Below are 26,324 nucleotides of genomic sequence, written 5' to 3' on the forward strand. Positions count from 1 at the left end.
AACAGATAAGAACTATACATAATGTCAAGTGGTAAAAAGTACAATGAAGTGCTATGGAGACAAATCAAGATAAAAGGATAGAGAGTGATGGATGGGAATATGTGTATTTTAGAGTGGTCAGGAATAGACCTTCTGAGGTAGAGTTAGGTGAGAGATCTGAAGGAAGTAATTGCCATGAATAAATCAAGAGGTTTTTAGAAAAGCAAAGGTGTTAAGGACATTGGTGAGTCAAGTCTTCAGGGGCAATCATAGGGCTAGTGCAGTGAGCAAGGTTTTATCTTGGTTTGGGACTTATTTTCTAGGTCCTGCTTACAGGACTGAAAGAATTTGTGAAAGTCTAAAGATTACTGTCTTCCTGGATCTGAGGAATGTTTTCCTCTTATTATTTCTTTGATTTTTTTTTTCTTGTCTTCAGTTTTAATGTTCTGTCTTTCTGGAAATAACACCTATACCAATTTTGCAGATGCTATATATCCTGTTGAATTTTTCTTAGAAAAATTCTTTAGAGAGGATATTCTTTAGAGGTGTTTTTTAAAGCTCTTCAGTTGTCTGTAATACATTCAGCCATTTTTATATACTTGTTCACTTTTGTGAGCCATGCCAGCACAGCCAAGGGTTCGGCGAGCCTGTGGGAGGGCGGTGAAGGATTGAAGAACAGACAGACAAAGAGAATAAGCTGGGTCTAGGTGCATCTCCTGTGCCTGGCTAAGGCCACAGAAAAAGATCCAGACAGCAAGCTGAGCCTTTATTTTATAGCCAGAGGTAAACAAGGTAGTGGTCACTGTAGTTACAATGTTCTTGTGAGTTTCACTTGTTTTGGCAGCACTTGCTGCATCTCCCACAGCCCATTAGCTACCCAGATAAGATCTAAGGGGCATCATAAGATCAAGCTTAATTATTCTAAGAGGGCTGTGCCCTCTAAGCTGGGACTTGTTTGTGGCTTTGCCAACAGGTCAGGCTTAACCCTGTAGCCACTTCCTACATCTCACCCTTTTTTTATTTTTAAGCCACTATAATGGAAGTAAAACTTAAACATCAAGAACAAAACTCTCTGCCCTAACCGGTTTGGCTCAGTGGATAGAGTGTCGACCTGCGGACTGAAGGGTCTTAGGTTCAGTTCCAGGCAAGAGCATGTACCTTGGTTGCAGGTACATCCCCAGTAGCACGTGTGCAAGAGGCAGCTGATCGATGTTTCTCTCTCATTGATGTTTCTAACTGTCTATCCCTCTCCCTCTCTGTAAAAAATCAATATTTTATATACACACACACACACACACACACACACACACATATATAAAAGAACAAAACTTTGGCTATTAAAACAATAACAAAACAATGTCAATGTAAACCCCAAACTACAGACATGTTAACATTTTAAAACTTAAATATCAAGAACAAAACTCTGGCTATTAACAAAAGAATCCCAGTGCAACAAAGAAATAAGAGAGAAATCAAACTACAGTAACATTTTTCTACTAAATTAAAGTTTCTTTTGCTGATTTACTCAGAGTCCTCAGACTTGGCTGTGAAAGAGTTTGCAGAAGACTGGCAGCTAACCAATGCTAGCATGGCCAGAAACATGATTGAGGGAGTAGCTTCCACTTCCTGCTTTTCTACCATCTGCTGGGCCTCAGTTGTTAACTTTTTCAGCTGACCCCATGTTGGCACCTCAGTCCCTTTGTCATCTTCCTTTTCGGCTTTGCTGCCATCAGGGCAACTCTCAGTCTTTTGAATGATGGGACAAAGAGCTTCTCTGGTTCCATTGTGGTGAAGCACATAACGCTCTGGCACCCAAATTGGCTGCGCTGCTCCTTCTGGAAAGATACAAACACAACCTCTTCCCCACATCATTATTGGATCTGGTCCAGACCATTGTCCAGTTTGTGCATCCATCCACCAGGCTAATCCCGCAGAGGCTATTGTACAGGAGGCCCGATGCCTTTCGGCCGCTGTACAACTCTCTGCATTGTCATTCAAAAAATGTAACACATAACATTCTTCTCCCCCTTTTTTTTGTTTTTATAGTTGCTTTTTAAAAGTAGAATTGGCTCTTTCTGCTATTGCCTGAGTCCTGATCTATCACCCCAGGGAGAGCTTGCCAATCCTGTGCTTCCCGGGGTGGCATGATAAAGGTTTACTGAGCTGGCTGGAAAGGCTGCAGTGGGGTCAAGGATAAGGACCCTACTGTCTGGTATGACCGGGGCTGGCCCCGCTTGAAGTTTCCCTGCCTAGGGGGCATTAGATTATCATCAACATCAGTCTTGGAGCGGCATTCATTTGCCCAATGCTTTCCTCTCCTGCATCCTGAACATAGTCCAGGCTGCTTGTTTCCACTCCCTGTAGGCCTTTGACTTTCATTTCTAGTATTGCAGTCTTTAGCAAAATGCCCTAGTTTATCACAGTTAAAGCAGCCCCCTTGCCTTTTCTGCTGACCAGTGAGTACCTTTCCTTCCTCAGGAAACCATGGGCAGGTTTTACTTACAAAATCCAATAAATCGAGAAACTGTTGATTCCTCACACAACAGCCCCGTGTTTGGAGCATAGCCTTAAGCATGGATACGTATAAATTCTTTCCCTGCGATCCTGAATTTCCCATGTTTTACACCTAGTTATTACTAAATTCCGCTCCTTGCCTTCTTTTTGCATTCTGCACGTGCTTCACTGGAAGCATCCTTTCACCTGACAATTGTAGTTCCCCCAAACTCAGGCCCCACGTTGGGCGCCACATGTGCCCTATAGCCACCCCCTACACTTGTGTGCATTTGTATGTTTTTTCTTTTATCTATTTACTAGAGGCCCATTGCAGAAGATTCGTGCAATAGGCCTTTCTTCCCCTGGCTGCTGGCACCGGTTTTCCTCCAGGACCCAGGCCTTTGCTCTGGCCGCCGCCTTCAGTCTTTGCTCTGGCCGGAGCCTTCAGTCTTATCCACTTTGGCCAGAGCGCTGCTCCTGTAGCTCCCTCTGCCCCCTGCCCTCCCTCTCATAGCAGGCGTCCCGTCCCGCCTGGCTGCTCTACGCCTGCATATGCAAATTACCCTGTCATCTTTGTTGGGTTAATTTGCATACTCCCGATTGGCTGGTGGGTGTCGTGGATGTACGGTCAATTTGCATAATTCTCGTTTATTAGCGTAGATGAATAAAGAAGCAAATTAGCTTCTAGAGGTATCTGGTATAGATTTCCTCTACTGTCATATAAACTATGGAAACACTGGATTGAGCTTATTAACTGCCATTTTTAATTTCAGTCATAAATCATTATGATATAGTCTGGATACCCCACCAGATACTCCAGTAAAGAAAGCCTTTTCTCTGGGACTCCAACACCCACACCAGGAATTCTCTGGGCACATTACTCATTTTTTTTTTTTTTTTTTAAGTAAAAGTCTCAGTTTTTAATTTGACAAAATCTGGAGAAAGATAATTCTCAACTCAGAGAACACAATTCCCGCAGAAAAAGCCTCCAGCTAGCATGTGTAAGATCTAAACTAAGGGGCACATATTTTTATAGAGAGCAGGCTGACATCTGTGTGGGAGGTTGCTGGGGGTGGATAGATTGAGAAAAATAAAAGAGAGAGAACTCATGGACACGGATAACAGTGTGGTGATTGTAGGGTGGAGATGGAGGAGGGTATAGGAGAGATAAATGGTGATGGATGGAGACATGACTTGGGGTGGTGAACACAGTACAGTGTACAGATGATATGTTGTAGAATTGTGCACTTGAAACCTGTATATTATTGTTGACAAGTGTCACCCCAATAAATTCAATTAACTAAAAGGAAATAAAATAAAGGGCATATATTTTTGCTTGTTTTGTTTACTCAGTGTGGTGTGTCCTAAGTGCCTAGCCCAGTGATTGGTACATAGACACTGAATTTTAATTCCTGCTTCCGTTTTGGGCCCCAAACATTGCTTTCTTGGTGGTTCGGACATGTGTTTAAAAGATTACTAGTATTGTTAAATTTTGTCCAACTTTTTAGGTGTTTCGAGTAGGAGACTTTTTCAAGTCAACTAGTTTCCCTTATGAATAGAAGTTTTTTTCAGTAATAATTGCATAATGAAGATGTTGATATTTCAGATTGATTGTTTTTATTCTTAGCTAAAGGTGGTATTTCCAGGCTTTTAAAGTTAAAAATTTATTTCCTATTTATGTCACCACTAAGGAAACTTATTTTTCTCATTAGTTGCTATGTGTTAGTTTTCTCTATAACCTAACCTTAATAGAAGTAGGTTCTAGAACCTGATAGTTATGTGGACACTGAAAATTAACATTTATTTTAATATATTTTAAGTGTAGTTTGTTTTTGTTTTGTTTTTGTTTTTTTGCTTAGATTTTAAGAATTGAAACCATTGCATTGATGGGTTAAATATTTAAAGTTCAGTAGAATAGGCTCTACTAAAATGTGGAATTATGTTACAGGCTCAAGCTGAGAAAGACCAAGAACTAGGAAAAGAAAGGTATGTGGCTTTAAGTTTACTAACATTTTCATCTAGTATTTAGTTAATTACTACATTTCATTTCTGTATTTTGTAGTAATTATTCACCTGTACCAAAAAATTCTTATTTTACATGTTCATTTTGTATATTTTGTATTTGTGGTTTTCTCTTTTGGCTTTGTTGACCAATGGGGTGATTTTTGTTTTTATTTTTTGTCTCGGTATTTACAGATTTCTGTTGAGAAAAACTGTATAAACACAGTTTGAGTTAAATACATAAATATGACTTGTTAATTAAATGTTTTGCTAAGACTCTTAAACAACTCGACTCTGTGATCAGTTTTATATGCTTCATGTTAGATTTTCTTTTCCAACATAGTTACAATGGTAAAACTTTATTCTTTTTGCATAATTTTTTAAAATTTTAGACTTAAAACCAAAAAGGTAATGTTCAGTGTGTATTTTGATACTTTTTAAAAACAACTGGGTTGGGGAAAAGGATATTTGTAAAACAGTAATATGTATGCTGCTTTATATTTTCAGAGGATGAAAGTTTGTTCTTCAGAATCTACACTAAGTAGTGACTTTGTTTTGACCACATTGTCTTTTTAGTCACTCTCTCATCCTGATGAATCCACTCATATCACCACCTTTGCCCCACTAATGAATAACCTCCCTATTACTACTTTTCATTGGGATTTACTGATTTAAACTCTTTTTTCTTCCCTTATGCAGTTAAAGTAATTTACCCTTATTTGTTGGAATTAATGTAGTAAGAGCTTTTAAGTATTAAAGAGCATTTTGAAAGTGTTTAAAATGTGGAGAGGTTATTTTATTTGATGAACTAATTTTAAGATGCCTGAAGAACAGAAAAATAGGAAGTTTTACCGATTTTTCTTCTCAGTAATTAATATTTATAAAATGAGACTTTTAAATGATAAAGATTATTTTGAATACATTAAAATATGTTGGTGACTTCAAGCAATAAATTTGATGTATGTGTCAGCACAGACTTTCAGTTGTACATCATACCAATTATATTCATATGCCTGAGAAGTAATACCAAAAGCAATGTTTAATATAAAAGCCCATGAATGGCTTAATAAAGTAAGAATGCCACATGTAGTAGTAAAGATAGACCTACAGTTTGGCCACAGTAACTCTGGCTGGTAAGTAAAGTCGGTTCTTTGAAAATTCTGTTTTATATATTTTATCTGACAAAATTTCTTTCAGGTCTGCAGAAATAGGTTTCATCTGTGTTTTGGTCATTTTTTTTCCCTCTCTCTTGTTTTGACTTTAAAAATCAAATATATTTCTTAATGAATTTAGAGATAATTATCTAATCTTAAAAATCAATTTAAAAAATTCTAGCACTAATAACTTTTTAATTCCCATTTTGCACTCATTTTTTTTTCTGACTTATGTTACATTAGAGAAAAAGATGTGGATTTTAGCCCAAATACTTCACATTTATTTATTGGAGTAAACCGATTCTGAGAAAGCATGGGTGCTTTTTTGCCTGTTTTTTATAGTTGAAATATTTAAATATGTTTTCTACTAAAAGGAAATCTCACATGGATATATTAATAATTTAATAATAAGTCTACATTTTGCCTGTTCTCGTCTTCCCCCATGTAACATCATTTATCATGTGATTAAGGCTCAAAATAAGGATACAAGATAAGATTTTCACCAATTCATTTATAATGTTGGGAAGTATCCGGTGGCCCTCTGAAATAAATACTAATCTTCAGTATTGTTAAGTCTCAGTATAAAGTTTCTTGTAAATTGTATGGTATCATGTTACCATTTGTTCTCATGCCCAGCTTTTATTGTATGCCTTTTCTGGAGATTTGACACTCTGGTGTTATGGGGGGTGGGGGGTGGGACAGAGGGTGGGAAATTAATCTATCCTGAATGCCTTCCTGGGATCAATTTTGTGTGCCATTTCCCAGAATATGATTGTTTTCCTTTGTTCTTCTGAAAGACTGGTTGTTTGACTTCTAATGTTAATAATTACATTTATTTGACGTTTCAAAATGACTTTCTAAGCTAACTGGATGAATATTGAGGTTTTTACCCATATTAGCCAGAAAACTAGATATTGGTAAATGAATTCTTTGAAGAGAGCACCGTAATTTAAAAAAAAAAACAACAAAAAACATGCACAAGAACAAATATGGAATTGAGCCATTTTCCAAATAGGTCTGTGCTCTTTGTTTGAAATATGGAACTGCTGCATAGTGATTCATTTTATAGAAAAGATAATAGCTTTTTTAAAAAATTGACAAACTTTAAATATGGCAAAGGGGAAGGACTTGCTGTATTCTAGAGCCAGGAATCAAAATCTCCATTGCTAGTCTTCTAGACCAGTAGATTGGTGTATTTGTAATAGCCTTAATTTGTAAAGGCTTTAGAGTTAATACACAGTTCTGTAATGAGACAGGAATTTGAATTTAATCCTTATCATTGGAAATGAGTCTTGTGATTTAAAAACAAAGTTTATATTTTGAGAAATCATATTTATGTAACTGCTATAACTGAATGTCACAACTTTTGCTTGTCTTTGTCATATTTGTGCTTGACCACAAGTTTTATTTTGACTAGTCCTAAGAATTTGGTACACTTAAAATCAGCCATTGGTGTTTTTTAATATAAGGGATGTGAATTATTTAAAATAACATTTAAACTCTTTGAGAATGCGAAGGGTAGCTTATAGCTTATATAAATGAATAAGATATGTATTGATTACGGTCTATGGTTACTGGCTCTTTAACTTAAATTCCTCAGCCTCTTTGCCTTTACACTTTTTATCAAGATGTATTTTTCTGATCTCTTAAAAAAAGGTTTTCTCCTTTGGAAGTTTAAACTTACCAACTTTAGGGAGAGGACTAGTTGATTGGCTCCAATTATTAGAACCTTATGTGATAGCACTTACTTTTTCCAAACTTCTAAAGTATTATTAACGTGTCAGGACACAGATACACATTATCTTGTGCTCAATAAAGGATATATGGCCACCTCTTACGAGGCATATCATAGGGGGTGTCTCATCACCTCCTATTTTTTAAAGTAGGGGAAAATGCAAATAATCTTTACTATGAGGTATTGATGTGGCATGATCACTTTCTGTCGTCTTCCTCCAACCTGCTGCTTCTGATGTAATTAAGTGAATGTATTTGTTGTACTTCAATTTGTGTTGATAACATGCTGGACACTGTCTTCAGAAGCTTGGATTTTCCTTGTTACCCTTCAAGATTACGTCTGATCTTTGGAGCATTAATATAGTTTATTCTGTCTCTGTCTCGATGAAAGTAGTTTAATTATAGAATCACACTTTTGATTACTTTTCATTTGGAAAGACCACGATGAACTAAGATCAACTACATATATTTCCTCCATTTATTCTGAATAATTTTACTTACATTTTTAAGTTATGTATTGGAATTGTATATTATTCTCTATAACTGGAAATATTTCTCTTAACATATTTCTTCTCATAATATAGCCAAAGGTACATATTTTATAATAAAACTTCATATTTATGTTAGGGTGATACTACTAGCAGTTTCATCTCTAACTTTAAATATCCAACATAGTATTAAAACTTCCAAGGAATGTTTTAAGTATTAGTAATAAATACAGTTCTTGGGAAATTAAAAACAAATCTGTGTCATTCCCCCAAAAAAGAAAGAGGTGACTTACCATCAGTTTCTGTTTATGTTGTTCCTTTTAGGTAAGGTTTCAGATTTCAATGCGTAGATTATTAGTTTTATTGTAGAGCTATACATATATTATTTCATTTACCACTGTTAGAAAGATGGGACCTAATAATAAGATGCAAATTTAACACAGAAGGAAAAAAATTATTATAACTTAAATGAGTACAAGGATCCGATCAATGGTTATAATTTGCCATTTCCTTTGAACTAAAAAGAAATCTTCAATGCACTGAAGGATCTCTTTAAAATTTTTATATTGTTTACATATTTACATCAAAACATCTTAACCATTTTAATGCCGATTGGCTGGATTTCCCTATGCTTATTATTAATGCATCAGGAAGTCTTAACAATTGGCATCAACAGGATTATTTATGATGGTTGAATTCTCATCATAGTTTGATTTTTGTTTGTGTTTTTGTTTGTGTTCTTTTTTGTTTGTTTTTAAATACTTTTAGCCCTGACTTGAAAAACAATCCAGTTGATGAAAGTGAGGTGCAAACAGCAGCTGATAGTCCCTCTGTTAAACCTAGTGAGGTTGAAGAAGAAACTATTCCCAGCATTCAAACAGAAACTTCTGTACAGCAGGAAGAGTTTTGTGAGGAAGAACCTGACAAAATACTATGTGACTCTGACTTTGCTATTGAAACCTTGGAAATTGAAACTCAAGGAGAGGAGGACAAAGTGGAAATTCCTCTTGTAGAATCCATTCCAACCAGTATTGAATTATTCACCGAAAATGTAGAGGAGTCCGTTTTAAATCAGCAGGTGTATACCAGTGACTTTGGGAAGGAAGAGGCAGAAATTAATTCTGAAACAGAATTAGCAACATCTGACAGTGCATTTATAGAAGAAAGGAACATCCAAGGAATTCTAGAAGAATCTCCATCTGAAGCAGAAGACTTCTTTTCTGGGATTACACAGGCTATGATAGAAGCTATAGCTGAAGTGGACAAACATGAAACTGTTTCAGAAATAGTACCATCTACTTGTGTTGAGACCCTGGTACCAGGAATTTCCACTGGGGATGAGAAGACAATGAGCAAAAAGGGAATTTCTGAAAAAAGTAACATGGATGAACAGGAGGACAATGAGGAAACCAAAATGGATCTGCAAATAGGAACAGAGAAGGCTGAAAAGAATGATACTAGGATGGTTGCAGAGAAGGTGGAAAAGATTGTGGTACCAATGAAAGAAAAGCCTGCAGAAAACACTGGGATCAAGGCATACCCAAATAAAGGAGTGTGCCAGGCCAGTAAGCCTGATGAAACTAGTAAAACTAGTATGCTGGCTACATCAAATGCACCTAGCAGTAAACCAAGCATCAAGGCTGGTATGGTCTCTTCTCCAAAGGCAAAACCTACAGCTTCCAAATCTGAAAACCAGAAAAGTTTTCTAAAATCTGTACTCAGAGATCAAATAAATGCTGAAAAGAAACTTTCAGCCAAGGAATTGGGTCTTAAACCTGCAAGTGCCAGGTTGGCTGAAAGCAGCAGTAAAATCAAATCCACTCAGAGCGGTATTACCAGAGGAGGCAGTGGAAGGATCTCAGCCCTGCAAGACAAGGATTCTAAATTGGATTACAGGGATATTACAAAACAGTCTCAGGAAACAGAGGCTAGACCTTCCATCATGAAACGGGATGACAGCAACAATAAGGTGAGGAGGGTAGGAAGAATGGCTCAGTGTGTTTTTGAAGTGATTAGCTCTCCTGTTGTAGCTTTGGAGTAGGAGATGTAATCTTGTTTTATACTTTCATCTCACTTTGCTCGCAAGCTTCCATTTCCCTTTCTGGTTCCATTGATCTAAGCTGATAGACATTTAGAATAATAAGCTCAAGTTCATAATTATTAATAGGTTTGGAAAGCATTATTTGGATAAAATGTGGTCAGAAACTTAACTTTGTGGTTTAAAAATAAAGTCTGCAGTGAGTCTCCTGAAGTGACTTACTACTCTGCTTCTGAATGGGAAACTTTTCTTTTTTAAATTGAAGCTTTATTTATCAGCTTACTGATTGCCCAACTTAGACATTGTTGGAAAAGGTCAGTAAAACTGAATTTAACTACAACTTATAGATTACGTCTATACTGTTATTAACTGGTGACTTAGTTTGGAATACCTGGTAAATATTGGCATAAATGAATGTGTTTGGATAATGTTTGTTGTTTGAATTCTCTTTCTCTTTCTAAAGAACACTAATAACCTAGTTGTAAATTCTTTTTTTTCCCCCCTATATTTTTTACTTAATATTTCAGACTTTGGTTGGGCAAAACACTAAGAATCCTAAAAGCACCACTGGTAGAAGTTCCAAATCTAAAGAGGTGAGAAATAGTTTATTAAAACAAACCCTTCTGTTCTATCCATCCAAAGGACAGGAATAAAATGTTTTATATTCTTTGGACCCTATTACCAATTTGTTTTTTACTTTGAACTAGGCTAGTTTGTGGTTGTTTTTTTGGTTTGTTTGTTTGCTTGTTTAAAGTATTACAAATAGTAGTACATATGTATCCTTTTTCCCCCATTGACCTCCCCCCAGCCTCCCCTACCTCCTGGCACATGCCCTCCCCGCTCCCACACCCACCCCACCCCAGTGGTGTCTGTGTCCATTGGTTATCCTTATTTATATGCATGCATACAAGTCCTTAGTTTGTGTTCTTGATGTAAGGCAAAAAGTTAACCCAGGGACAGAAAGAGAATTAGAGTAAGAAAATGCCTTTAATCTCGTATTGACAAGAATAGGTTATAAACACAGAATAAAATGATATGTGAAAAGGAGACTGGCACTTGACTGGAGCTTTCCCCTCATTTTGCGACATTTCCAAAAAGGTGGTCATTTTGATAAATGCATGGGCTCTATGATTTATTTTTCTGGTACTCAGTTGCACTGCCAAACATACAGCTACATTTTATGTTTGTTTGCTATTTTAGGATTCCACCATTCATAAAATTTTTTTCCTAATCATTTTATTTACTTCCTCTGGTAGGGGAAGAATTTGAGTCTATTTTATTGGGGCAAGGGAATATGTTAGTTTAAGAAACAGAAGTAAGGATATGGTTATTCCATTGGCTTAATAAGTTGATAATACAACTGCTTACAGATTCCTTCCTCCCCAAATTACCGGGTATATATTCAAATGTCATTATTATATGTACTAATAATTTATCATTGATAACATACTAAATATTATAGGACAGTGGTCAGCAAACCGCGCTCGAGAGCCACATGTGGCTCTTTGGCCCCTGGAGTGTGGCTCTTCCACAAAATACCACGTGCAGGCGCGCATGTACAGTGCAATTAAAACTTCGTGGCCCATGCGCAGAAGTCGGTTTTTGGCCTGGGCGAGTCTATTTTGAAGAAGTGGCGTTAGAACAGTCAAGGGGCCAAAGAGCCGCATGTGGCTCGCGAGCCGCGGTTTGCCAACCACTGTTACAGGAAAAGCCTGCTGGGAATTTATTTTCTTTACTATTGCATTATTTAAGTGCAGTAATTCTTGCCACTAGGTCTTAGTAATTTTCCATATAACTTTATCAATATGTAAACTTTATATTTCAGTGTTGCATATCTTAAAATATATATTACATATAAACTGGTCAATGGAACTATCTTGGTAGCTATTTACTTTCTAGCTTCATTGTGATATTTAACATATGAAACAGTGAATTCTTTATATTATATTGTTTGATAAATGCTTTGTAGTATTTTTGTGCATTGTTTTAAAACTTGTACATTATTTAGGAATTAATTGTAGTGTTATTGAAATTAAGTGAAGGTGGAATTAGATTATTACAAGGGTTTTACCCTTGGCATTGTTTACCTTGTGAATCACAGCTAATTCATTGTCAGACTTTTAAAAATAACTAATTTCAACCTTTAGGGAACTTCTCTGCACTGAAATTCTCACAAATGATACTTCATTTACTGGGACTATTTGAAATGTAGTCAGTTTATTAGTAGTTATTCACAATTCTTTGATTTATTTATTTTTTAACCTTTCCAACAGGAACCATTATTTCCATTTAATTTGGATGAATTTGTTACTGTGGATGAGGTTATAGAAGAAGTGAATCCTTCGCAAGCCAAACAGAATCCACTAAAGGGAAAAAGGAAAGAAGCTCTCAAAAATATCCCTTTCTCTGAACTTAATGTAAAGAAGAAGAAAGGGAAAACTTCTGCCCCTCATGTTGTCGAGGGAGAATTATCTTTTGTAACATTAGATGAGATTGGGGAAGAGGAAGACGGAGCTGCACACCTAGCACAAGCTCTAGTCACTGTAGATGAAGTTATTGATGAAGAAGAAATAAATATGGAAGAAATGGTAAAAAATTCAAATTCACTTCTTACATTAGATGAGTTAATTGATCAAGATGATTGCATATCCCACAGTGAACCTAAAGATGTTACAGTATTGTCGGTGGCTGAAGAACAAGATCTTCTCAAACAGGAACGCTTGGTAACTGTGGATGAAATTGGAGAAGTAGAGGAGCTACCTTTAAATGAATCAGCAGACTTAAATTTTGCCACTTTAAATACTAAAGGAAATGAGGGAAATACTGGAAGTGATTCCATTGGCTTCATTTCTTCCCAGATGCCTGAAGACCCTTCTACTTTGGTTACTGTAGATGAAATACAGGATGACAGTAGTGATCTGCACTTAGTGACTTTGGATGAAGTAAATGAAGAGGATGAAGACTCTGTGGCAGATTTTAATAACCTTAAAGAAGAGCTTAATTTTGTTACTGTTGATGAAGTTGGAGAAGAGGAAGATGGAGATGATTTAAAAATTGTATTAGCACAAAGCAAAAATGACCATCCCACAGATAAAAGAGGGGATAGGAAAAAGAGAGCTGTGGACACAAGGAAGACAAAACTTGAAGCCTTGTCCCAAGTGGGTCCAATAAGTGTGAATGTTATGGAAGAAGATCTGAACACCATGATTGAAAGGCACTTAGCAGGTAGATACTTAGAAGCGGTTGTTTTTCTCTTTTATGAGGGTATTACATTTAAAAAAATTTTTTAAATATGTTGCAGCATTTCTAATACTTTTACTCTGTATTGATAAAAGAAGCCAACAAATAGTTATAGCCAAGGAAATGTATACAGCTTTCACAGATTTCTCTTACAGAGTAGCCCTCGCCCCAAGTTATTATACCTCAAGAAAAGATACCAAAACCAAAAAGCAAACTAGAGTACCAATATTAAAATTGGAATTAAATGGTATATTTGCATTTTGGGGAAAACCAGCTTTGGTAAGTAGAAGGTTGTTTATACTAGACCCTTCTACTTTTGGATTTAGAAGAATTCAGGAAGGTACCATTTCACTGTTAAGTAATATTTTGAGGGTATAGGATAATAGGTCAGCTCACCTTCAGGACTTGAGGGAGATCAAAATAATATCCAATAAGGAAATCTTGAAAGAGTTATCCATGCTAAGAAAAAAAATACTAGGAAGGTCCCACAGGTTTGTGGAACAAAATAGAAAAATATGTATAGCCTTCTTAGAGAACACAGGTAGGAAGATATAGTTTGGAACAAGATAAATCAGAAAATAAAATAAGAATGTTTAGACTAATGCTGAGTGTTTTTAAATAAAATGTTCTTATATTAGAAATGAGCTTCCTTCCCAAATTTGAGTATTATCTTGTTTGCAAAAAAGGTTTAAAATTGTTACTTAGAATTAAAAGCAATTTAAATATTGTTATTGTAAATAATAATTAGACTTTTTTTTTTTTTAAGCTAAAATGCCAACCAAGAGAGTTAGAATTGGGACAACTCCACCATTGGAAAACACAGTTGAGACAGAACCAGAGCAAGATGAAGAAGAGGCCTACCAAATTAGTGAAGGTAAAGCAGGATTGATGGAAGGGGGACGAGAGAGTAACACAGCACGGGGTCTTAGATCTACCACTGAAGAAGAAAAGTAGAAAAACAGTGAAATAGCTTGTTGCGGGGAGGAGGGGCATAACCTTATAATGATTAAATCTGAATAAAGATTTTTTTACTTTTGTAATTTAGAGAGATAGTGGAATATAATGAAACTAGAGGCCCGGTGCACGAAATTCTTGCACGGAGGGGGTTGTCCCTCAGCCCAGCCTGTACCCTCTCCAATCTGGGACCCCTCGAGGGATGTCCGACTGCCCTCTCACAATCCAGGACTGCTGGCTCCCAACTGCTTGCCTGCCTGCCTTCCTGATTGCCCCTAACCGCTTCTGCCTACCACCCCGATCACCCCCTAACCACTCCCCTGCCAGCCTGTTTGCCCCCAACTTCCCTCCTCTGCCAGCCTGGTCACCCCTAACTGCCCTCTCCTGCAGGGTTGATCACCTCCAACTGCTCTCCCTTGCAGGCCTGGTCCCTCTCAACTGCCCTCCTTTGCAGGCCTGGTCCTTCTCAACTGCCCTCCCTTGCAGGCCGGGTGCCTCCCAACTGCCCTCTCCTGCTGGCCATCTTGTGGTGGCCATCTTGTGTCCACATGGGGGCAGGATCTTTGACCACATGGGGGCAGCTATATTGTGTGTTGCAGTGATGATCAATCTGCATATTACTCTTTTATTAGATAGGATAGAGGCCTGGTACAGGGGTGGGGACCAGCTGGTTTGCCCTGAAGGGTGTCCCTGATCAGGGTGGGGTTCCCTTGGGGCGTGGGGCGGCCTGAGCGAGGGGCCTGTGGTGGTTTGCAGGCTGGCCACGCCCCCTGGTATCTGGAATTTATTTTCCTTCTACAATTGAAACTTTGTAGCCTGGAGCGGAGCCAACCCTGGGGCTCCCTCCGAGGCCGCAGCCATTTCTGTTGGGGTTATAATTGAAACTTTGTAGCTTAAGCAGGTGGGCCCAGCCAAGGTGTGTGGAAAGCTTTGCTTCCCCTGTTGCCGCCGGCAACCCTGGCCTGCTCTCTCAAGCTCCATTCTGCCGCCATTTGTTTCAATTTGTTTACCTTCTATAATTGAAACTTTGTAGCTTGAGTGGAGGCTTAGGCCTGGCAAGGGCAGGCGGAAAGCTTGGCTTCCTCTGTTACCTAGGAAACCTTGCTCTCTGTGGCTGTAGCCATCTTGGTTGGGTTAATTTGCATACTTGCTCTGATTGGATGGTGGGTGTGGCTTGTGGGTGTGTCAGAGGTATGGTCAATTTGCATATTTGTCCATTATTAGGTAGGATGGGATAATAGAATAGTAGGTAATCCCATTATAATAGAACTAGAGGCCCGGTGCACAAAATTCATGCCCGGTGGGGGGGTAGGGTGCCCTCAGCCCAGCCTGCACCCTCTCCAATCTGAGACCCCTCCAGGGGTGTCTGACTGCCCGTTTAGATCCGATCCCACCAGAGTCGGTCAGACATCCCTCTCACAATCCAGGACTGCTGGCTCCCAACTGCTCGCCTGCCTACCTTCCTGATTGCCCCTAACCGCTTCTGCCTGCCAGCCTGATCACCCCTAACCACTCCCCTGCCAGCCTGATTGATGTCTAACTGCTCCCCTGCCAGCCTGTTTGCCCCCAACTTCCCTCCTCTGCCAGCCTGGTCACCACTAACTGCCTTCCCCTGCAGGCTTGATCGTCCCCAACTGCCCTCCCTTGCAGGCCTGGTCCCTCCCAATTGACCTCCCCTGCTGGCTATCTTGCGATGGCCATCTTGTATCCACATGGGGGCATGATCTTTGACCACATGTGGGCAGCCACCTTGTGTGTTGGAGTGATGGTCAGTTTGCATATTACTCTTTCATTAGATAGGATAGAGGCCTGGTGCATGGGTGGGGCCAGCTGGTTTGCCCTGAAGGGTGTCCCAGATCAGGGTGGGGGTTCCCTTGGGGTGTGGGGCGGCCTGGGTGAGGGGCCTGTGGTGGTTTGCAGGCTGCCCACGACCCCCGGCGACCCAAGCGGAGGCCCTGGTATCTGGGATTTATTTATCTTCTACAATTGAAACTTTGAGCCTCGAGTGGAGCCAAGCCTTCTGCTCGCTCCATGGCTGCCACCATTTCTGTTGAGGTTTATTTATCTTCTATAATTGAAACTTTGTATTGTTAAGCGGAGGCCTGGGCCGGCCAGGGTGTGTAGAAAGCTTGGCTTCCTCCATTGCCGGAGAAACCCAAGCTTCCCTCCTGCTTTCTCCGTGGCTCCAGCCAGCTTGGTTGGGTTAATTTGCATACTCACTCCTGATTGGCTGGTGGGCGTAGCTTGTGGGTGTAGCAGGGTGATGGTTAATTTGCATATTACTCTTTTATTAGATAGGATGTGACAAATTTATAGAAGTGATCCCTGAAAGGGGTTATTCTGACCATGTTGCAGTATCAAGTGGAAATCATTTATTAACTAGCTCTTACTTGTAGACCAGATTTGTTGCTTCGTGGATCCTGCCAAGCAACCAGCCAGTGAATTCAGATGTCTTAACATTAATAAAACTATCTTGAACAAATAGGGAACATTGTCTAAGTGTAAGAGAGTTCTCTAAGCATGAAACAAGTATTTGTCATTGTGTCCATTATGTTCATAGCAAAATGCTAAAAAGGGTAGGAAAAAAAAAGCATACTATTCCAGATCTCAAGCAAAACATCAACTACCCAGTGACTTAAACAGCCCTTGCACCATCCTCTTTACAGCACCCTTCTTGCCATCTTGCTTTCCTAAGGAAAAACTAACTGTGATCAGTCCAAGTTCATTGGATCTGATCTTAGTTGGCCCTTCAGTGTTGCTCCATAATCTATAGGCCTCCTTCCTTTCCCATTTTTCCTAACCAGTTGTAATGTAAACCTTTTTCTCCCCTCTGCATCGCCTAGTCCATTTCTCACTGTATAACCTTGCTTTCATTTCTATTTACCAGAGCAAATATACGATCTCCCCTTTCTGCCAGCTTGTATTTTACCTATATTGGCTCCTCACACTTAAAATATGCCCAAGACTTTCCCCTTTAAAAAACCATGCCCTTAACTTTGGAATCCTAGCTGCCATCTTATCTCCTTTCTTTTACAGCAAAGCATTTAGAAAGAACATCCACTATTCTTCATTTCCTATCGAACTGGATATATTTTGGCTTCTTTTGTAACCACCTTCCTGAATTGGTATTGAGAACCTCCATTGGGTTGTTGTGAAACTTGGTTGTTTTTTTCCTTCTAAATTTAGTTTTATTTTACTTCTCTGCATCATTTGTTACTACTGATCATGCCCTCTTTCTTGAAGTTTTCTCCCAAACTGTTACTTCTCTGTCTGTCTCTTCTGTGTAACCTCTCCTTGATACCAAGCCGTAGTTAGTGGCTTAGTTGAAGAATGAAGAATAGAGAAAGGATGATTTATTTACTGCTTCTGTAACAACTTATTTCCATTAATGCAGAGACAATATGTTTGGCAATATGTTTTCTAGCTTAAGACTTCATTTTTAAAACTTAAAATATTTGTTTTAATTTATTTAAATTATTATATACTTATTTATTACTAGGGGCCTGGTGCACGAAATTCATGCACTTGGGGGGAGGTCTCCTCAGCCCAGCCTGCCCCCTCTCACATACTGGGAACCCTCAGGGAATGGCCTAAGCCGCAGTCTGGCCTCCCTTTGTGAGAGACAACTGGGCTGATCAGGGAAAGGCACCAGCCCCATCACCCTGCTGCTGGAGCCACTGCCAGTCACCGCAGCCACCAACGTGTTTTTATCAACACGGACTCCAGTCCCTTCACCAAGAAAAAATGACAACTTTCTTTAGGCATTTTCAAGATGTGTTTTTCATAAGATATGACATTTCTTTCTTTCTTTCTTTTTTTTTTTTTTATCCTCACCTCAGTATATGTTTCCATTGACTTTTAGAGAATGTGGAAGAGAAAGGGAAAGACAGAGAGAAACATCAAAATGAGAGGAATACTTTGATTGGTTGCCTCCTGCATGAGCCCTGACCTGGGCCCCAGCCAGGGAGGAGCCTGCAACTTAGGTACATGCCCTTGATCAGAATCTAACCTGGACTCTGCAGTTGGCAAACCTAGGCATTATCCACTGAGCCAAACCGTGTAGGGCAGGTTATGACATTTTTTAGCCCTCCAGCAGTGGACCTTCGTTTTTTTTTCCCAGGAGTGTGGTGGAAAAGCCCTAGATCACCTTTTTGGATTCTTATACCCAAGTTACTAAGAATATTACCAGTGGCATACAGGGAGCTTAACCAATGAGCGGTCAGAAAAGGTGTTTCCTCTGTAGTTCACACCTATCTCCTCAGATCTCCGGCTCCACCCCTGCCAAGGCCTAAAGCCTCCAGCCCTTGGCAGGGGACCCCAGCTGGCTTGATTGCCAGGCTCCACCCCCAGCCAATGCTGCAAGCCTCTGTTTGAGGCTCGGGCCCTGGGCAGGGACCCCGAGCTGGCTCTGATCGCCTGCGGGGGACCCCAGCTGGCTCCTCTCTTCTTCTCTGATCTTGGGCTCCAATTGCACAGTTCCGACCATGGCCGCTCTCCGAGGCTGCAGCCATCTTGGTTGGGTGTATTTGCATATCCGCTTCTGATTGGCTGGTGGGCGTGGCTGGTGGGCGTGGCTTGTGAGTGTAGTGGAGTGATGATTTGCATATTACTCTTTTATTAGATAGGATTATGAGATAAATGTCTTTGGAGCTTCAGGAGCAAATGTGTTTGAAAAAGTTTATTCCTTTGATAAGGGAATAAACTTTTGTAGGAAGATACTGGAGGCTATTTTAACTCTCAAGTCAAGAAATGGGATACAGTCTTTCTTTTATTGATTCTTTAGGATTTGGTAACCAGTAAACTGCAAGAAATAAGAGAAAAATAAAAAATGCTATCATAATTCCTAGCAGTCTCCTCAGATTTAGTAAAAGTAGCCCAGTTTCCTGGAGAGAGCACTGAACTTGAAGTCACAAGTCTTGGCTCTAGTCTCTATCACTTAACTATCCATGCAACCTTGGGCATGTCAGTTTCTTCCTCTCTTGGTTTTGCTTTCTCCATCTATGAAGAAATAGGGATAATAATGATTTGACTTGCCTCTCTACACATGAGATAAATGCTAAATGAATGATGTGTATGTGAAAGGGATTTGTCCAGTGCTATGCAACAGTGTAAAGTATTTCAGCCACTGAGGGTAGTAAATAAGATTGCTTGGAACCAGTTCTGTCTTTGTCTTCCCCCAAGACCATATTATGCAGTGTCTGCTGACATGAAGTGCTTCTTACATATTATTTATTCTGCTGGGCTTTAACATTTGTATTTTCACTTGTGATTCTGTCTAACAAGGGTCTTAGTCTGTCAGTTTTGGCTCAGTTGGGTTATTTTTGTTTTTCTGTTCTTTGTTTGTTTGTTTGTTTGTTTGATGGTCACAGGGCCTCAGTACAGAGCATCAGAATTATTCTCTGCTCGTGTCCTTTTCCCCTTAATCCACACTCTTTCCCCCAATCCAACACTTTTCATAAACATGGTAACTCTTGACACTTGATTGAACTTCTTTCATTACCCTTTAAATTATTTCTGGAACAATTTATTTAAAAAATGAGCTGTTAGCTTTTTTTTCTTTTCTTTTTTTTTATATAATATGTTCTTATTGATTGTTAGAGAGAGAGGAAGGGAGAAGGATAGAGAGAGACAAATATCCATCACTACCTCCTGCACACCCCCTTCTGTTAATCAAGCTCATGATCTCGGCATGTTCCGGTGACTTCTTGGTTCATGGGTCAATGCTCAACCGATGTGCCCCACTGGCCTGGCTAGTTCATTTAATAAGATTAAACAGATTTACCTATTTAGTCCTTACATCAAAGAAGCTTAGAAGAGTGGTCAGGTAGGATTAAACAAGGTGAGCCATAAATTAATCTTTGAAGGAAGGGATTATCTAATGTAAGCTTTACAAAGTCTGTAAATTTATTTTAAATAACCTTTTTTTCTTTAAAAATTTTAATGACTTTAGTTGATGAAGAATCAGAACCAGAACGAAAACGCCAGAAGATTGAGGACTGTTCTTTAGGGACACCAGTGGCAGCTGATGTCTCTGAAGGTAAAGTAACAATGACACTTTTTTCCTAACCCATGAGAAATAAAATTTAGTGCCATAATGAAGGTTTTGTTGGTTAGATGAGTAACAATAACTCATTCAATAGATGGTTATTTTAAAGTGGAAATTAGCAAGTTTTGCACATTGACATTTCTGTAAAGTTTATTACACTGTTTTCACTTAGGAAGGAATTTTATTGATTGCACTCTTGAAGTCTAGGATATGTCTCTTTTTATTTCTGGCACTTTGTTTACTGCTCTGGCAAGAATTGAATTAATACTTGCCCAGGCAGAAATTTCATTTAAGTAGAATATACTGAAAAGCTTAGCTAACCAACTTTGTTCATGGCTAGCTAAGATGATCTGAAGGGGCTTCTTATTTGTCAAGCAGACAGTTGCCCATCATTTGCCTCTTTCCTGTTTTATTTTAATAGGGGATTCCAAAGAGGTTTATTTCAAAGAATCTCTATGAGATTCTTTTTCCATGAATTGCTGTTCTGAAGGATTTCCCTGGCATTCCTGGAGGCTCTGGAATGTTATAGAATTTGTTAAAGAAATAACATCATTTTTTAAATTAAAAGCTTAATTGCTCTTGATCCCTAGATATATAGCAATCCTAGGTGTATGTTATGTTTGTATATAAGTATATACTGTGCTTGGTTTTTTTGTTGTGTTTAGATAAATTGATTAACATAGCTATGACGTATCATAAATTTTCTTCCTTTCTCTTTCCAACTCTCTTTTTGTCCTCTAGATTTAGACTTTCTTGTACCGAAGCCTGGATTCTTCTGTCCAATTTGTTCCCTCTTCTACTCAGGTGAAAGAGCAATGATAAATCACTGCAAGAGTACACGTCATAAGCAAAATACAGAGGTAAATTTCTAACTCCCCATAAAATTTTCAGGTGATGGTATTATAGTCAAACTACTTAAGTGTCCACACAAAATGTACATTCTTTCCCTTTAGGAGAACTGAAGGTGTGCGCTAGTTGATTTCTCTTAAGTTTGGAATCCTATTCCTTCTCCTTCATTGTTCCTTGCCAATAACTTCTAGTCTTTCTTTCCTCTGGCAGCATTTGCCTGAGTGGATTTTGCAGATCACTAGTCCCATGTGACACTTCATTCATTAAGTGTAGGAAGTTGTATTCTGATGCACTATTGCAGAGTCATTGACACACAGCATATTAAAGTTTCCAAATTGTCTAGTTAGAAAGAACTGCTTAATTATTAGCCCATTTTCTAACCTGATTTAATCATAGCCCCTCCCTTTTTCCCAAGTTATACACATCTTCAGGGAGTGCTATAGAGAATTATCATCAGCCATATAGCTCTAGTTTCTCCTGTTTTTATACATTTTCCATATTGTATTTGTGGCACAGACACTCACCTAACATTTATTAAGTTCTTACTTGCTGGGAACTTATTTAATCCCCTGTGATCAACTTTATGAGGTTGGTGCTATCATTCAATTTTAAAGATGAGGAAACAGTCTCAAAGAGTACCTAAACACGAGTATCTAACCCCAAGGTCATATAGCTAGTTAATGGCAGACCTATGATTTGAACTAAGCTTTGTTTTACTCTAGACTTATACCCTGAATTGCTATGTTCTAGGTTTTTTTTTATCTCTTTGTTTATTTTTCATACACAAAAGGCCTGTTGCTGCCTTTGCACCTTTACATTGCTGTTCCTTTGCCCTCTCCCAGTCCCACTTGTATTGCTGGTTGTTCCTCGTCTTTTAGGCTTCTACTTAAATATCAGCTTCCAGAAAAGCTTTTGCCCAAGAAAGAACGAGCTAAAGTAGAATGTTCTCACCTCCACAAAAGCGTCAACCTTAAATAATTACCTTATTAATTTTTCCTTTATAGGGCTTACCACCATCCAAAATTATTATTATTTTTTATTGTTTCTCTTCCTCCACTAGAATGTAAGATTTGTGAGATAGGCCTTACCTATTTTTTGACCACTGAGTCCCTAAACACAAAGCATGATGCCTGGTAATCATTAATATCAGATGACTGATGAATGGAAGGAAGGAATGTTAATGAAAGGCACTGTGTTTCAAATCTTTATTTTATAGGATCAGGCTCTTTTAAATTGTAAATACAGTGAAATAGATTAGATTTGTTTGTATGCACAGCAAAACAACATGTAATAAATATTGTATATTACAAATTGATTTTAACAGAAGTTCATGGCCAAGCAAAGAAAGGAAAAGGAGCAGAATGAGGTTGAAGAAAGAAGCTCAAGCTCTAGGTGATTGGAGAAAAATTTGTTAGAAATTTGTTTAGGGTCCAGTTGATTTGTGTATTTTTGTTATCATTAATTTGTAATTTTTGTTTCAGAAGCAAATAATTCATGTTGTACAAATTTCTGATTGCCCTTGATGTAGAGAGACTGATGGGGAAAGTATGATGTGTTTGATTTTTATATCAAATCATCAGGCATGGAGAAATATCTTTTAGAAGTGTTAAAATAAATGTTCCTACTGTATATTTAAAATACCATCTTGTGTTTGTGTCTGATTTATTGAAGACTTGCTTACATCTGATTGCAGATAGGCTTCTTCTCTGTGACCATTATGGCTTGGGATGTTTGGGAATTCTTCATGTGTTAAAACCTTTCTCCAGCTATCTATGTACAGGTCAAAGATTTCTTAAAACTCCCAATTTTGCTGGCTAAAATTAGTTTGCAGCACGTTTGGCCCAGGTAGATTTGAGTAAAATTCTACTTGATTTTTTTAATGTGTTGGGAAGATATTTTTTCTGTTTCTGGATATATCTACTATTTCTTTCACACCCACTTTAAGGTAGCTCCTTGCAAGTAATTTAATATTAGCCTGAATCCACAAAGACAAAGCAGCCTTTACTTCTATGCACCTCGAGGATCACTTTTTAAACACTTGAATTATTACTGAATAGGTTTGTAAGAAATTATAAGGGTATAAAAAATAATAATACAGTGGGTTGTTAAATGCTGGATACAGCCCAGTACTATAAATTTTAGAATAGGCCATGCTTAAAAATAAGCCTGCTGACATTGAATTATTTTTTTTTTTCAATTTTTTTATTAAGGTATTATATGTGTACATATCTTACCATTGCCCTCCCCACACCCCCCTCCCATATATGCCCCCACCCCCCAGAGTTTTGCATCCATTGGTTATGCTTATATGCATGCATACAAGTCCTTTGATTGATCTCTTATCTCCCCCACCTCTCCCTAACCTTCCCCTTGTAATTTGACAGTCTGTTTGATGCTTTACTGTCTCTGTATCTATCTTTTTGTTCAAGATTATAATGTTCTTTATTATCCATAAATGAGTGAGATCATGTGGTATTTTTCTTTCATTGACTGACTTATTTCACTTAACATAATGTTCTCCAATTCCTCCCAGGTTGCTGCAAATGATGAGAATTCCTTCTTTTTTATGGCAGCATAGTATTCCATTGTGTAGATGTACCACAGTTTTCTGATCCAGTCATCTGCTGACGGGCACCTAGGCTGTTTCCAAATCTTAGCTATGGTGAATTGTGCTGCTATGAACATAGGGGTGCATATATCCTTTCTAATTGGTGTTTCTAGTTTCTTCGGATATATTCCCAGGAGTGGGATTACTGGGTCAAATGGGAGTTCCATTTTCAGTTTTTTGAGGAAACTCCATACTGTTCTCCACAGTGGCTGCACCAGTCTGCAATCCCACCAGCAGTGCACGAGGGTTCCTTTTTCTCCGCATCCTCGCCAACACTTGTCGTTTGTTGATTTGTTGATGATAGCCATTCTGACAGGTGTGAGATGGTACCGCATTGTTGTTTTGATTTGCATCTCTCGGATAATTAGTGACGTTGAGCATGTTTTCATGTGTCTCTTGGCCTTCCTTCTGTCTTCTTTTGAAAAGATTCTATTTAGGTCTGTTGCCCATTTTTTTATTGGATCATTTATCTTCCTTTTATTAAGTTGTATAAGCTGCCTGTAGATGTTGGAGATTAAACCTTTATCAGTGATGCCATTTGCAAATATGTTCTCCCATGCAGTGGGCCTTCTTGTTGTTTTGTTGATGGTTTCTTTTGCTGTGAAAAAGCTTTTTATTTTGATGTAGTCCCATTTGTTAATTTTCTCTTTAGCTTCCATTGCCCTAGGGGCAGTGTCAGTGAAGAATTTCTTTTGGCATATGTCTGACATTTTGCTGCCTGTGGATTGCTCTAGTATTTTTATGGTTTCCCGTCTTATGTTTAAGTCCTGTATCCATTTTGAGTTTATTTTTGTGTATGGCGTAAGTTGGTGATCAAGCTTCATTTTTTTGCATGTATCTGTCCAATTTTCCCAACACCATTTATTGAAGAGACTGTCTTTATTCCATTGTATGTTCATGCCTCCTTTGTCAAATATTAATTGAGCATAGTGGTTTGGGTCAATATCTGGATTCTCTATTCTGTTCCATTGATCTATATGTCTGTTCTTGTGCCAGTACCAGGCTGTTTTGAGAACAGTGGCTTTGTAATACAGCTTGAAATCTGGTATTGAGATCCCTCCTACTTTATTCTTCTTTCTCAGGATTGCTGTGGCTATTCGGGGTCTTTTTTTATTCCAGATGAATTTTTGGAGAGTTCTTTCAAGGTCTGTGAAATATGCCGTTGGTATTTTAATGGGGAGTGCATTGAATCTATAGATTGCTTTGGGTAGTATGGACATTTTAATGATGTTGATTCTACCAATCCATGAACATGGTATGTTCTTCCATCTGTTTACGTCTTCCTCTATCTCTTTTTTCAGTGTCCTGTAGTTTTCCGTGTATAGGTCTTTTACCTCCTTAGTTAAGTTTATTCCTAGGTATCTTAATTTTTTTGGTGCGATGGTAAATGGGATTGCCTTTTTAGTCTCTCTGTCTGTAAGTTCACTATTGGTGTATAGAAAGGCCATAGATTTCTTGGCGTTAATTTTGTATCCTGCTACATTGCCGAATTCATTTATTAAGTCTATTAGTTTTTTGACGGAGTCTTTCGGATTTTTTATGTACAATATCATGTCGTCTGCAAATAAAGACAGCTTTACTTGTTCTTTTCCAATTTGGATGCCTTTTATTTCTTCTTCTTGTCTAATTGCAATGGCTAATACTTCCAGTACTATGTCAAACAGGAGTGGTGAGAGTGGGCATCCCTGTCTTGTTCCTGTTCTTAGGGGAAATGTTTTTAGTTTTTGTCCATTGAGTATGATGTTTGCTGTGGGTTTATCATATATAGCTTTTATTATGTTGAGGTATGAGCCATCTATTCCCACCTTGTTGAGAGTTTTTATCAAGAAAGGGTGTTGGATTTTGTCAAATGCTTTTTCTGCATCAATTGATATGACTATGTGATTTTTATCTTTCAATTTGTTTATGTGATGTATCACGTTTATTGATTTGCGGATATTGTACCATCCTTGCATTCCTGGGATAAATCCTACTTGGTCATGGTGTATGATCTTTCTGATGTACTGCTGGAGCCGATTTGCTAGAATTTTGTTGAGGATTTTGGCATCTATGTTCATGAGGGATATTGGTCTGTAATTCTCTTTCATTGTGTTGTCTTTATCTGGTTTTGGTATTAGGGTGATGCTGGCTTCATAGAAGGAGCTTGGAAGTGTTCCTTCCACTTGAATTTTTTGGAATAGTCTGAGGAGGATAGGTTTTAGTTCTTCCTTGAATGTTTGGTAAAACTCTCCTGTGAAGCCATCAGGCCCCGGGCTTTTGTTTGTCGGAAGCTTTTTGATGACTGCTTCAATTTCGTCCATAGTTATTGGCCTATTGAGCTGTTTAGATTCTTCTTGATTGATTTTTGGAAGGTTATATTTTTCTAGGAATATGTCCATTTCCTCCAGGTTGTCCAGTTTGTTGGAATAGAGTTGTTCGTAGTATTTTGTAACAATCCTTTGTATCTCAGCGGGGTCTGTTGTTATTTCACCTCTTTCATTTCTGATTTTGTTTATTTGGGTCCTCTCTCTTTGCTTCTTGGTGAGCCTGGCTAGAGGTCCATCAATCTTGTTTATCCTTTCAAAGAACCAGCTCTTGGTTTTGTTGATCTTATGTATTGTTTCTTTGGTCTCTATGTCATTTATCTCCGCTCTGATCTTTGTTATTTCCTTCCTTCTGGTTACACTGGGCTTTTCTTGCTGCTCTTTTTCTAGCTCTTTGAGTTGTAGGGTTAAGTAATTTATTACCATTGTTTCTTGTT

At 38.4% G+C, this 26,324-nt stretch overlaps 1 protein-coding gene across 1 annotated transcript in view; it reads left to right on the forward strand.

Annotated features, from left to right (window-relative positions):
• ZNF638 (zinc finger protein 638) overlaps positions 1–22,618 on the forward strand; it is a 119,192-nt gene extending 96,574 nt beyond the window's left edge. The window contains exons 21-28 of the mRNA XM_079792783.1: positions 4,421–4,458; positions 8,618–9,818; positions 10,415–10,480; positions 12,161–13,112; positions 13,894–14,001; positions 20,032–20,118; positions 20,869–20,987; positions 22,301–22,618. Of these exons, the coding sequence (XP_079648909.1) occupies positions 4,421–4,458; positions 8,618–9,818; positions 10,415–10,480; positions 12,161–13,112; positions 13,894–14,001; positions 20,032–20,118; positions 20,869–20,987; positions 22,301–22,372 (2,643 nt within the window). The 3' untranslated portion in view covers positions 22,373–22,618. The remainder of the gene's footprint in view (positions 1–4,420; positions 4,459–8,617; positions 9,819–10,414; positions 10,481–12,160; positions 13,113–13,893; positions 14,002–20,031; positions 20,119–20,868; positions 20,988–22,300) is intronic.
• Positions 22,619–26,324: the final 3,706 nt, after the last annotated feature.

This window comes from Cnephaeus nilssonii, assembly GCF_951640355.1.
Source record: "Cnephaeus nilssonii genome assembly, chromosome: 15".
Lineage (NCBI taxonomy): Eukaryota > Metazoa > Chordata > Mammalia > Chiroptera > Vespertilionidae > Cnephaeus > Cnephaeus nilssonii.